We start from the raw sequence: 14,831 nt of genomic DNA, 5'->3' as shown, positions 1-14,831 counted from the left end.
CAAGATGGTTTTGAGAGAGTAAGTCCAGAGGAATGGGTACCTAGTTTATGGGGAGAAGAGAAAGAAATGGTGAAAGCAAAGAAATGGAATTGAGAGTGTGTCTCAGAATTTAGCCTTTCCCTGTGTACCCTTCACTCCCAAAACCCCCACGAAGGATTATCTACCCTGTAGAAGTTTTCTTGCTCTCTGTATATTTTGCTTGTAGTCAGGGTCAAGAGAAAGATCTGATGGTAGAATAGAGATTCTAGCAACAAATATTACATAAAACATGCAGACAGGCTTTGGAAGGAGAGGAGAGGGGAGGGAAAAAAAGGGGCCATTTCTTAAACATTTTAAATAGACTAGAATTTAGGAGGCATCTAATTCTGAAGAATCTCTTTGTGCTTCCCTTTGCTCTGTGACTTTTTATTCGTTTCTACTGTTCCAGTAATAAATTACCACAGATTATCAGCTTAAAACAATGCTCATGTATTATCTCGCGTTCCCATAGGCCACAAGTCCAGGTGAGGTTGGCTTGGTTCTCTTCTGAGGGTCTCAAATGGCCCAAGTCAGGGTATCTGCAGGACTGAGCTCTTATCTGGAGAATCTGGGAAAGAATTCACTTCCAGGCTCATTCAGGTTTTTGGTAGAATCAGGTCTTTGTGGTTTTGGTACTGAGGTCTCCTTTTCTTTCCTGACAGAATCTGCTTTCAGCTTTCCATGCCCCTTGTCACATGGCTCCTCAAATCCAGTGACATCACTTCAGATCCTTCTACTAATTCGGATTTCTCCTTCTGCCACTAGCCAGAGAAAACGCTCTGCTTTTAAGGTCTTGTGTGATTAGGTTAAGCTCACCTAGGTAATCCAGGATTACTTCGTATGTTAACGTCATTGGTGAGTGGCCTTAATTACACCTGCAAAGTACCTTTAGCCTTGCCATATAATATATCATATCAACAGACATGCTATCACATAATGTTAACAGTTCTAGGAGTTAGAATGGGAGTCTTGGGACAGCATTTTTAGAATTCCTATCATAATTAGGCACCAGAAAGTGACTTCATGTTCATTTAAATAAGTTCTGGGATAAGATGCATTTTATCTGTGATCTACATAAATGCCTGCATTCTGTTTCTGATCTCAAAAATACATATCTCCCATAGCTCACCTAAGAGGCCAGTATCAAATCCTAAATGTACTGATGGCCAAAAACATCTAGATTGTGGAGAGTCCCCAGGGGGGTTGTCCTGAAAAATCTAAATCTGCTCCTGTGATCTTGATTTGCCCTGGTTTATTATTTTTCTTTACTTCTTTTAAAAATTGTTCTTACTTAGGGGAGTTGAGAAATTCCACCGGTTAATGAAGCATAGTCCCTTTATTTCTCATTCATGTTAAATTTCTCAGGGAAGTTATCAGCCCCTGTGGGGAAAAAAATGTCATCTCATTTCCTTTTCTTTTTTTTTTTTTCTATTTAAACTTCCTCTTTTCTTGAGTTTGCTAGAAATATGCTACAAAAAAGGCTAAAAATAACCTGGCCGACAGAGATTTGAAAGGAAAATAATTCCTTTTCTTCACAAACAGCAGTTTGAGTCTTAGAATGCATGGGAGCAATTCCTGAGCTGCTCAGGAAAACCTGATTTTCCTTCTTCCAAATAACCTCATCACAGGGGGAGGAGATGGGTCTTCAAAGTAGGCGCCTCCCTTTTATTTTTATTTTTTAACTTTCCTGCTGTTTTTTCCTCTATTGCCTTCTTTTAAGCTGGCCAGGTCCTTCCAAGAAAGAGACTTGGATTTACATATTCTAGATAGACAATATCTAATTATAGCATGCTACTTTCTCATTCATTCATTCATTCATCAAATGTTTAGCGAGTGCTTGCCGGATGCCAGGCACAGCTCTAGGTGCTGGGAAATGGAACAGTAAAACAAAACGGAAACTTCATTCCCGTGGAGCTTATATTTTGATCACGGGAGACAGATAACGAATACATAAAGATAACAGAGGCAAGTATCCCACTAAATGTGTCATAGCAAGAAGTGATACAGGGAGATATAATGTAGGCCATGGCACGTTAGAGTGTTGGGGTGGTGGCTGAAATGTCTTAGCTATTTATTGTGATCTGTGAATGCCACACTTTTAAGGGATGTTTAAGCCACTATCAGAAGGTGAGGAGTACGCCACCCAGGCATCTATCACAGAGACCCTGAGGTGGGAATACATTTGGAGGAAGAGCTGTACTGAGTCCAGCAGTGTCTGCGTGGAGTAAACGTGGGGAGAATGAGAGATACAAGTGATGAGGGGACCAGAAGTGGGTAGAGGCCCCTTGACTTCTTTTCTGAATATGATGAGCAGCTCCAGCAAGTTTTCAGAAGAATGACATGAGCTGTCTTAAGTTTCAAATGATCACCCCAGCCTTTGAGTGGGAAATAGAATGGGCCAAGGAAGGCACTTTAGAAGCTACAACTACAATTCAGGGTGGTGGCTTGGACTAGGGTGGTGGCAGTGGAGCCCTCGAGAAATGCTCAGTTCTGGATGTGGACTGAAGGTAAAGTTGACAGGATCTGCTGTTGGATTGCACGTAGAACACAAGAGAAAGAGGTCAGCCAGAGAGGACTCTAAGGTTTGCAGCCAGATCCAATGAAAGAATGGAGCCACCATTTTGTTTTCTCTTACAGTGGAGACTCTGAGAGGAATGAGTCTGGGAGAAGGAGAGGAATTGAGAGGTCATTTTGGGACATATCTGTTCCCATGGAGATGTCCAGTGGGCAGTTGACTGGACTATAGGGGAGAGGTCCAGGCATAGGTGCCAATTTGTCAATAGTCCTAATATAGTTGACTTGTAAATCCACGAGGCTAGATGAGATCACTTGGGAAGTGGAAGCAGTGAGAAGCCCAAAGACTGAGTCGTGAGAGGGTCCAGCACTTAGAAGTGGTCATGAACAGAAGAAGCAAGAGAAGGGCACTATATAAATCATATAATATGAGTAGAAAGTGGCTATGCAAGACCATCAACAGGATTATGGAGAAAAATCTGAACAAGCGTGATCATTGTGTTTGGTCCACTTGCCACGCAGTAGCTGTCAGGGCTTCCATATTTCTGCCCCATGAAATGCTGTTTAGAAATCCTATTGGACCAGTACCCTGAACTCTGACAAGTCACCAGAAATTTCTGGAATCCATTAGACTCTTAACTTATTTTCTGTTTGGGGGGGGGAGGTAATTAGGTTTATTTATTTACTCATTTATTTTTTTAACATTCTTTTATTGAGTAATAGTCATTTTACAATGTTGTGTCAAATTCCAGTGTAGAACACAATTTTTCAGTTATACACGAACATACATATATTCATTGTCACACATTTTTTTTTTGCTGTGGGCTACCACAAGATCTTGTATATATTTCCTTGTGCTACACAGCACAATCTTGTCTATCTATTCTACAATTTTGAAATCCCAGTCTATCTCTTCCCACCCCCCACCCCCTTGGCAACCACAAGTTTGTATTCTATGTCTGTGAGTCTATTTCTGTTTTGTATGCTTTGTTTTTGTTTTTGCTTTTTTTTTTTTTTTTTTTTTTTAGATTCCACATATAAGCAATTTCATATGGTATTTTTCTTTCTCTTTCTGGCTTACTTCACTTAGAATGACATTCTCTAGGGACATCCATGTTGCTGCAAATGGCATTATGTTGTCGGTTTTTATGGCTGAGTAGTATTCCATTGTATAAATATACCACATCTTCTTTATCCAGTCATCTATTGACGGACATTTAGGCTGCTTCCATGTCTTGGCTATTGTTAATAGTGCTGCTATGAACACTGGGGTGCCGATGTCTTTTTGAAGTAAGGTTCCTTCTGGATATAGGCCCAGGAGCGGGATTCCTGGGTCATATGGTAAGTCTATTCCTAGTCTTCAGTTACTCATTTTAATGGAGGTACGGGGGATTGAACGCAGGACCTCATGCATGCTAAGCATGTGCTCTACCACTGAGCTAAAGCCTGCCCCTCATCCATTTGATTCTTCCAGGAGCTTTAGGATGTAGGTACATGTCAGGGGCACTGAGACTCAGAAGGGTTTATACAAAGTTACAAAATGATGAACTGGAGGGAGCAGAGATTACAACACACTCCGAATAACATGATAAAATGGCTAACAGTTATCAAATGCTTAGTATTTTCCAGGCACTGAGCAGGTATTATTTTAATTAGTTCTCACAACAACCCAATAAGGTGGATACTAATATAACTTGGATGAGGAAACCAAGGCTCTGAGAGGTGAATTAACTCCGTCAAGGCTCAGAGTTACTAAGCATCAAAGCCGAGAGTAAGTTCCGTATCTGCCGCAGATGAACCCCTCTCTCCTAACAGCTACAGCATCTTGTGATCTTAGACGCAGAATCCTCCCCACCACGCTCTTCCTGCGTGTCTCCTGCCCAGCTTTCTGTGCCTAGTCTGTTTCTAGAGTGATATTCCTCCACCTGCAAAGGCCATTCAGTGAAACCATAGAACAGACAACCGAGAACAGCTCCAGATGAAAGCAAGAGCATTTCCTACCACAGGAAAGTATTTGGAGAAGGTCATGGACATAAGCCAAGCCGTCTGTCTGCAGCTCTTGTCTGTGCGTGATGTGTGTGTTTCCTGCTCTTGAGCAAAAGGACTTTTAGAATTACAGGAAGAAGGTGAGACAGCAACGAAAGCCTGATATTTAAGCCGACCACAACATCTTGTTCCTGGCAATAAGAGGAAGACAGAGTCTGTTCTTTAGTAAAAGTAGAAATTCACATCTGGGGATGTTGGGAAATGAAACTAGAAAATTACAAGTTTGGGGTATGAGTTCTGGTTCCCCAACTCTCTAACAATGTCACCCTGGAGACTTAGTGCCTTGAGTCTTTGTTTCCTTAGCTGTAAAATGGGTTTAAAAATGCCTGCGTTGACCTAGTCCAGAGAGGACAAATGAGAAAATGGATGTGACTGTGATGAAGAAACTGTAAAGGGTTGTAAGTACAAAGGTGATGTGATCTTGGTGCTGCTGTTTCTGTCTCCTTGTGGAGTCACCCACATACACTCCGTGATTGTTCAAGACCCTGTAAAAAATGAGACAGGCACCCCAATGTTCACAGCAGCACTATTTACAACAGCCAAGACATGGAAGCAACGTAAGTGTCCATCTACAGATGACTGGATAAAGAAGTTGTGGTATGTATACACGATGGAATACTACTCAGCTATAAAAAGAATGAAATCATGCCATTTGCAGCAACATGGATGGACCTAGAGATCATCATATTAAGTGAAGTAAGTCAGATAGAGAAAGACAAATATCATATGCTATCACTTATACATGGAATCTAAAATATGACACAAATGAACTTATTTACAAACCAGAAATAGACTCACAAACATGGAAAACAAACTTATGGTTACCACAGGGGAAAAGAGTCGGGGAGGGATAAACTCAGAATTTGGGATTAGCAGATATACATTACTATATATAAAGTAGCTAAACAACAAGGTCCTACTGTATAGCATAGGGAACTATATTCAATATCCTGTAATAGACCACAGTGGAAAAGAATCTGAAAAGAATATATATATAATATATACTTTAACATATATATGTTGACATATATAATAACATATAAATATATAAATGTATATAATATATAATATTATATATATATCTATATATATATCTATATATATATCTATATATATCTATATAGATATATATATCTGAATCACTTTGCTGTACACCAGAAGCTGACAAAATTGTAGATCCACTCTACTTCAATAAAAAAAATTAAATTAAATTAAAAAATTAAAAAATCAGACAGGGAAATGAGTAACAGAGTTGGAGGCAGAGAGATAGGGACTCAGAGACAAAAAGATGAAGAAATGGAATCAGGGCGACAGAAGAGGAGAGAAAAGACGAGAAGAGAGGAGAGAGAAGGAAGGAAAAACCACGCAATCTGAGCCTCAGTTCCAGTCCTTCCTCATGTCCTTGGCTGTAGCTTCTGGTGACCTGCAGAGTTGTGTTGTGTTCTCTTTGCTACCACACTTAGTATTGACACCTCCAGCCAACAAAGTATTTGATAAAGGCATTTCCATGAAGTCAGGTAGTATTTAGAACTGAGAGATTAACACGAAAGCTGTTATAGTTATAACTGTTTTAGGGAAGGGCAAAGATTGTGTGTGTGTGTGTGTGTGTGTGTTATTTTCAAAATTCTACTTGTGGAGTTACAGCTATCAGGCCATGAAGGCTGAGATTAGCAGAGGGAGGGAAGAGCACCTTCCAGAGCCCCCATATTAATTATTCCCATTGATCAGCACTGATAACATCTTTATAACTGAATCTTCCCAATGAATATATCCTAGGACCAATGCCAAGGATTCCTCTCTAAATATCTTGTACTCCTCTGGAACAATCCTATGAACGAGGAAAGAGAAGGGCTGGTCTGTTCTGAGGCTGGGGACAAGCTGATGTTTTAGTGTATATCCCACAAAGGTAGCCAGTCTCTGGCCCCGAGGCTGCCATTGAAAGGATGTTGGCTTTCTTCTTCAATGTTTGTTTCCATATCAGAAAGTAGACTCCTAACTCCAGCTCCCACTTCTTCTCTCTGACTCTTGTTCTTGCCTAGGTGGAAGGATAACCCAGCGATGCCTGCGGGGTTGATTTATGAAGGCGTCTCCAACGAGCCCCTGCGATACTCGGGCGGGAGCACCGCTCAGAGCACAGTGCTCCAGGCCTTTGATGAGTTCTTAGGCATTCATCACAGCGAGGAGAGCGGTAAGTCAGACATTTTTCTCTCTTTCTCTTTTTTTCCTTAACAGGGAGAAAGGACAAAGGTGTTTTTACCAATCGATAATCGATAGGTTATGAGTGTCAAGTCAATTAAGAGCAGAGCTGATCTGAAGAGTGGGTTTTTATTTCCAAATCTTAAAACATGGCTCTGTCTCCAGCTGTTCCCTGTAATTTGGTTTGGCTCCTTAGGTGGTAGCTTCCTTACTCTAAAGTGGAGGAGAGAGATCTGGAGATGGAAGGCTATGACGCTATGTTGCCAAGTCTGGATTTAGTTGGTGGTGGGGCTGAGCTTCTCCAGTGCAACCCCTGCCCATAAACATGATGCCGCCTCAAGCCAAATCTGTGTGGACCCAGACAGGGAGCCTGCCATTGACAAACTTGAAATCGCTCATTTCCTTACTGCCAGCATCAAGCCAAATTTCCTTACTGCATCGAGACAGCTGTGATACAGACTTCCTAGTAGAGAGTTTTCCAGTTGGATTAGGAAAAAAAAAAAGTGGCTAGAACGTGATGACCTAGAGTCCAGTCTCATTCACAAAAGCCAGCTCTCTGGAACTAGTCCACTTTTCATTGACTTCTGATTTGGTGATATTAGTAGTTGACCTACTCTGCGTAATAGGAATCCTAGAATGGATTTCTTCTAAATAATCTATCATCTCTCTGTATTTCCTATAAGTATCTGTTGACTTGATTTTTAAACAACTTGACTTCAAGATGCTGTTACTGGAACACATGCTCACTCTTTATCTCTTTGCTCTCAGAAACTCAATTTTTTCTCTTCCTTAGCACTCCCTCCAAAACACAGCACACAGGAAACAATATTCAGTGGCATATTTATTTAGCTCAGCAGTTTAAGGCTTCACATCTTCCATTTGCAGATAACCTTCCCAGTGACTGGCAAGATGTTCTGCCCACATTTGGCGGATGATAAATATTTAGACACTGATTGATTAGATCTATTTTCAACTTCGTTACCTGAGACAGGCTCCTTTTTCCCTTCCTATCTCCAGTCAACCCTCAGACATATGCATTTTAAGTATCTGAAGTTTACAAGCCAGCCTTCCTATTAGGATGAGAGCAACAGCTTTCGCTGCATTGACGTCTGCAGAAGCAGACAGACTCTCTTATCTTTGCGTGTGGTGCTACGTACAGCATTGTTCTGCTTGGTTTCTTTCAGCTGATTTTCTGCACAAGATGAGGGACTACATGCCTCCTTCCCATAAGGCTTTCATAGAAGAAATTCACTCTGCTCCTTCACTGAGGGACCACATTCTGTCCTCCGGAAATGGCCAACTTCTGGCAGCCTACAACCAGTGTGTGGAGGCCCTCGTGGCACTGCGCAGCTATCACATCGCCATGGTGACCAAGTACCTCATCACAGCTGCAGCCAGAGCCAAGGGCAGGAGGCCAAGCCAGCTCCCAGGGCCACCTCGGGCCTTAGAAGAGAGGGGCACAGGCGGAACTGTGGTTCTGAGATTCCTGAAGAGCGTCAGGGATAAGACCTTAGAGGCAATCCTCCACCAAAGCGGTTAAGAGGCTGCCTTCTCCCCAGCAATGCAAACCCAGCCAATGCATGTCTTTCCTAACCCTCTTCCCCACTGGATAGCAGGTGAGCCTGGAGAATGAGGGCCAGGGTTCTTCCTGGGAGACTCTCAAAGGGACCTCAGCCCTGTTCACGTCCTTGCTCCATAGAACATCTTCTTCTTTGTTGAGAGCTGTTGGTCTTCACAGAGGAGAATTTTCGCAGCCAGAAACCTTTCCTTCTCTACCTGATCACTGGTTAACAGCTTCGGATATTCCCTCAATCAGAACCCCCACCGAGGAGCCAGGTGTCTCCCCTATTCTGTTTGTGAAGTGCTAGAAAATCAACCTAAATTTCAACAAATCAAATAAATTTGCTTGTGACAGATCACCTTGTTCACGTCTCAAAAATTAAAAAAAAAATGCATGCATGCACTCATTCACTTACCAACTTAGGAAGTTCTTTCTGAGGACTGGCTTAGGGCTCACAGCAGGGACTCCAGCCCTTTTCTCCCTGAATGTGCAGAATCTGGGGGCAGAAGGTTGAAAGTGCTCAGTGGGGATGTGGAGGAAAGAGGCAGCTGACAAGCAGACTCCGAAATCACCAGCATGAAGATGGGTAGTTAATGACATGGGAACAGGTGAGACGTTGTCCACGAGGTTCACAAATTTGTACATCTGTTTTAGTTTCCTTCTTTGTTTTTAGAAGAACCATTCTTCCTCCTTGCACTGAATGTTTGTATTTGTAAAATGAATGAATTTGGAGTAGGAAACAAACTAACTTCCCTGATGCTCAAACTGTTTGCCGATTCTTTCTGACTAAGAAACCCTGTGGTTGGCTTTCTCTCCATTACAATAGTTTTAACCCAGAGGCTGTGCTCCAGGAAGAAGGTAATGGGCTGATAATCTCAGAAGAATGGACAGCCCTTCCGTGATTCCCCGATGACCCAAAGGTTAAGGGGAAGGTAGCAGCCCCTGTAAAGAGCCCTGGTTGTTACCACCTTTTCTGGTCCATCCAGTTTTTCTATAAAACCTAATACCCAACCCCAAGTCAAATTCACATGAGGCACGAGCCTGCTGTGACTCCCTCTTTGCCTGGCAAAGCAAGGAAGCTGTTCTTTTTCTCTCTAAACTCTGCCTTTGAGTCCCAACCTGGCTTTCGGGGTGCAGAGGCCGGTTTTGCAGCAACAAACGTGGTGACCCAATGTGGGGCTCGACACCCCTCTCTTACCTCTTTCCTACACCTAGACACCTCGGCTTGATCTGATTCCTTAATGGCAACCCCTGAGCCAGCCTCCCATGTGACAGCGGAGGGTCGGGGGAGCCGAGGAGGCCAGATGGCGGGGCCCCTGGAACGGGAGAGGAGGGAGTCTGCGTCTGAACCACTCGGGCCGCCGTAGCCGATGGGCGGGGCTCCGAGGCGGAAGTCCGAGGTGGGATTTAAGGAGCAGAGGCCTCTGAGCCCAGCAGCTGCTGAAGGCGTTTTGGCTTCCAGACTCTTCCTTCTTCCTTCCAACCTCTTCGGGACCTCAGGCTGCTCGAAAACTTGGCAGAGACAAGAAGGCTGCTGAGGACGTCACGACCCCTTGGCCAGGACTACGGTAAGTACCCGGAGACACCGAGGCCCCTCAGACCAGAACCAGGGTGAGTACCTGGGGACAACCGAGGCCCCTCCGACCCTCTCCGGGCCTCCCTAAGGCAGGGGGGCCCAGTTCGACGGGCCTTTCCCTGAGAGAGTTCTCATTTGTTAGGCGCCGACCGGATAGCGGTTAGTGATACTAGGAAGCTGTTGTTTTGACTTTGAATTTTGACTTGTGCCTGCTTTGAATTTCGAGGCTTGCATTAGCCGGCCGAGGTTTGAATTTTGTGTTGTATGCGCGGGAAAGACCAAAATGGGCGGTAGCGTTTCAGTTCCATCAGACAGTCCCTTAGGAAAAATCTTGACTCCTCAAACTACAATTAGTTACCAGCTTCAATGCTTTTGAGACACAATGTTCTACCTGGTCTTCTCCAGGAACCTGGGTCTAGCCATCTTTTTAAAATGCAAATCTTGAGAAAGGGGGTAAGTAACTTGAAACTTGACTTGTTCAAGACAAATAGAAATCTTGTCTCCTCCATAATTATTAGTAGAAAGGTTTCTCCATCTTCAGAGGTGACTTTGATTTGTTCCATCTGCCAGAAACCCGACTTCAACCAATCTCTTTTGTAAATGAAGGGTTTTACATTGTTGTAGCCAGTTCATGGCTAAAATTCTGAAACGGGAACTATGAGGCCTCAGTGCTTTTTGTGTTTGTGTGTTTGTGTATGGTATTGCCAAAATTAATCTGTAAAACAACTGTATTAACTGTATTTAGTTGGCTTAAAAAAAGTAAGTGCTTCTCTGAATACTCAGAAATAAAGAAAACTGATGAAAATAAATTTCAGGTTCGCGTGACCATGGAAAACATTCAGTACAGAGTCAATATTTGGTAGTAAAGCCACCTTATGCTTGTTGGTTCAATTAATATAGACATGTCTTTATAATCACCAGTTAGGTACAATACTTCTGTTGTACCTAGGCTTACTAGAAGTCAAAGAAGACCTTATTGTATCTGTTGCAAATTTGTCAACAAGGAAAGTAACTGAATGTGGAAAAAAAACTTTCAAGAAAAGTAAAAGTAAACAAAGTAAGAGCTTTTAAGTAAACTCTTTAAGAATAATTATGTTTTGGGAATGTCTATCTAAAATTAAAATTGTCTATCCAGAGTTTGGTAAGTTGGAACTAAATTACATGAAGAGAACTCACGAACTATCGGTGTCATTTATAACATATTGAAATATTAATTGCTGGGCACATCCAAGTTTACCTACCTCTGCCTTCTTAGGAGGGAAAAACTGAGGCATAAATTTCCAATCAGGAAATGCTGGTATGGTATGGCAACCAATTCACAATTGCTTGCTTCTTGGTTTTTGCTAGAGAGTTAAGGTTTTTAAGGGTTAAGTTTATATGTAATTAAAAAGCTACTAAAATAATAATGGACAAACTCATTTGGATAAATGAAGTGATGGCAGGTTTATAAAAGAGGAACCCTGGGGAAAGAGTTTTACGTGTAATCAGAATTGGTTAAATTTAAGATAAATTTAGTTAAGTAAATAAATTTTAAAATAAGCTAGTGCAAAACTGGAATTTGATTCCTTCAGCAAAAAGGACAAAGTTTTCTTGAAATGTTAATCTGCTCTTGGTAACAGGTTGTAAAGTTTCTTTTGCCCCTTAACTGATCTACTCTGTATTTGCCTTTGAAATATTTTATTGTTATCTTGGGAATAAGTATAATTTCACAGTGACCTGTGATCTTATCTGACCCAGTGTTTTAAAACTTTTTAACAAGCTTCCCAAATACCAAACTTTGACTGAAGTTCTTTTGACCTCCAGATAACTTTGGGATGCTTCAGAAGGTCCCTGAAATATCCCAAAGAGAGGTATTAAACTAATTAGGTTCATTTGGCGGGTTAAACTGCATGCAAGATATTATAAATAAGTAATAAATCTTCTTAGATACATTGTTTGGGAAAATATTATTAATATAGATATTCTAGAAATTATATGGAATTTAAAAAATTTTTGTATGTCTGAAATGTTACCAGTTGTAATTCTGATTATTGTAATCAGGTTTCTTTATCGATTACGGTATAACCAGATGTTTAACCATGCCTTTAAGACTTGTTATGCATAGACAGTTAAGCTGATGCTTTGCAAAACTGCTCCATTGTCAACAAGATTCATAAAAGGGCTTTTTGACAAGTATGGGTTTCTTTTAAATCATACTGCTAAACTGGGTAAGATATTTAAAAAGTTTAATGAAAGCTCTGATTCTGTAAACTCTTAGTAAAAAGGACTAATTGCATAGCATTGAATAAACTGGTGAAAATGATTGTAATTTTTTGGTTTTGTCTGAAATATTACTGCCTTTGAATCTACATTTTCTAATTGAATTATTTATCAGATGTTTGTCTCTCTATCAATATTGAAAGTGATTGTTTTACTTCCAACCACACTGTTGCCCCCGGGGTTTAGGGTAGAAAGAGAATTCTCTAATGGAGTTGTCACAGAGTGTAACCACTCATGACGAACAACATGCCTGCTCCATGTCAGTTGCTAAAAGCACGTGTATAATGCTTGTGTAACTGTTGGGTATAAGTGATAAAATGTATGGCCTATAATGTGTTTCCCCGTTAACATACTTCTGAACCTGTTCACGATATCTGATGAGTTTCCCCACAACGTGGATAACGAGGCAAATATAAAGGAGGCCTGGCACCGAGGGACACGATCTGACCCTGAGGCAGGAGCCACCACACCAGCATCAAGGATGTTTTGCTCACCCGTGTTTTCCATTGAAAGATTTGCAATCAAAAGTGAAATGATGGAAAAATCTGCACGTATTGAGGTCTGGGGAAGTCATTCTGGCTTGTACATAGTTTAACTTAAACTTTACTGACTGAAGTGGCCTGTTTTAAAGACTTTTGGACATGTATCATACACCTGCTATAGCCTTGAGGAGGGGAATGCACTTGAAGGTCAAAATGCAGTAGCTGTGGTTCAGACATTCAAGGAAACACTAGGTGGCCACGGGGTGGGGCGTGACTTCAGACACGTTCTTGTATCATTGAGAACTCAAATTTTCTGAGCTGTGTCATACTCTGGAGACCACCAACCACTCTCAAAGCAGTGTCCGCTGGCAGCTGCAACCTTATGACTTCAAGGTCTCCTCGTAATTACATTTTTAGACAGCAAAATTATTTTAGATCAGATGTTAGCAGAAAGGAGACGTGTAAAGGCCAATAGCACCTGTCATATTTATGTTAATACCACATCAGAAGTTAAAGCCTATTTAGGTAAACGTAAACTGTTGGTACAGGTCTCCCCTATAGTGCCAGGTCCAGGCGGGTTTTCAGGCTCATTCTCCTGAATTCCTCTGGCAATGGGGAACGAGGTCTATTTTGCCTATTAAAGTTCTTGTTGTCGGGTCTTTTGGCACCAAAAGGGTGGACTAAGGGACTGGGATCTTCATCATACAAGACTTGGATCCAGGACTTGAAACAAGGGGATATTTTCAACTGGGTATCCATCCCCCAAACTGAGGCAGATGACCCCCCCGATTCAAAAAAAAACCAGCTAGAAGAGAGCGATGCCCGATGCCCTATTTCCATAGAAGTGGAAGGAATGAAGGAACAGTGGGGATTTGGAGGAGCAGGAAATGAACTAACGTCCCTGATGCTAAAACCGTTTGTTGATTCTTTCTAAGAATTCCTGCAGTTGGCTTTCTCTCCCTTACTGCTTTTGTGCTAGGCAGCCCCCACACTTCTCCCTGACATTCTTTACAATGGTTTTAACCCAGAGGCTGTGCTCCAGGAAGAAGGTAATGGGCCGACAATCTCAGAAGAATGGGCAGACCCTCCAGGGCTCCCCCATGACACAGAGGTTAAGGGGAAGGTGGCAGCACCCTGTAAAGGGCCCTGGTTACCACCTTTTCTGGTCCATCCAGTTTTTCTATAAAACCTCAAGACCCCAACCCTGCGACGGAGTCGCAGTCTCTAAGGCATGAGCCTGCTATGACTCCCCTTTGCCTGGCAGAGCAATGAAGCTGTTCTTTTTCTCCCAAAACTCTGCGTCCTAATCTCAATCTGGCCTTCGAAGGTGGGAGAGGGAAGGTTGCAGAGGCCGAATTTGCTGCAACAACCTGACCCTTTGGAAGTTCAGTGAGCAAAATGGGAATAAATAGTAAATCCACAGTTCAATGTGCAAATAAACATAACTTTTTATTCACTTAGTTTCTGTCTCAAGGTCTCACTCCACCTGACTGTAGAAAACTAGAAAACATTAATCTTAGGATGAATGCCATTCATTGAGGGTTGCCCCTTACTAGGCACACTCAGGTACACATGGGCTAGTTCTAAATTCTGCAGGGCTTTAAAGCAGCTTTTGGCAAGAAGGAGCTCTCTGCAGGAGGCCCCTTTAGTCTTGTGAGGAACCTTAAACCAGGCACCCCATGCCCTTCTGAGCATGCAACACCCTGCATAACCTTTTGGTTCTTTCCCAGATGAAAGAATTAGAAATGGAGAATAAGTGATTCACAGATGACCAGATCACTTCCCTAGCCTCCCCTTCAGTCATCTCAGGAACAAACGAGACAGCATCTAAGGAAAATTCACAAGAAATTGACAAGCCTGCACGAGGTGGGGGGCATGGGGCTAGCGACAGCTCTGATCCCATTATCTCAAGCATCAACTGGGATTACTTCCCAATGTTCTCTTTAAAAACTTTCACACCTGAGCAGAGTCTTTGGAGATGGTATTTTGGGGACACTAAGTCCACCGTCTCCCCGGATGACCGGCGTTCTGATTAAAAGCAACTTGCTTTTCTATCAACATTGCTTCTTTGGCCTATTGATTTTAAGAGTGGCAGCCGCTGGCTCACATTCGGTGGCAGCCTGATCTATATCACTGCATCGGGGAGGGGACCTGATTATCCAGCAAGTTAGCATCTGCT

The 14,831-nt window shown here is 42.2% G+C and overlaps 1 protein-coding gene across 2 annotated transcripts in view; it reads left to right on the top strand.

Moving 5' to 3' along the window:
- IDO2 (indoleamine 2,3-dioxygenase 2) overlaps window positions 1-8,693 on the top strand; it is a 57,550-nt gene extending 48,857 nt beyond the window's left edge. For both annotated transcript variants that reach the window (XM_010999254.3, XM_031440055.2), the window contains 2 exons: window positions 6,618-6,766; window positions 7,959-8,693. In XM_010999254.3, the coding sequence (XP_010997556.3) occupies window positions 6,618-6,766; window positions 7,959-8,314 (505 nt within the window). In that variant the 3' untranslated portion in view covers window positions 8,315-8,693. The remainder of the gene's footprint in view (window positions 1-6,617; window positions 6,767-7,958) is intronic.
- Window positions 8,694-14,831: the final 6,138 nt, after the last annotated feature.

This window comes from Camelus dromedarius, chromosome 22 (genome assembly GCF_036321535.1).
Source record: "Camelus dromedarius isolate mCamDro1 chromosome 22, mCamDro1.pat, whole genome shotgun sequence".
NCBI lineage: Eukaryota > Metazoa > Chordata > Mammalia > Artiodactyla > Camelidae > Camelus > Camelus dromedarius.
This window is presented reverse-complemented; position numbering and strand designations above follow the sequence as displayed.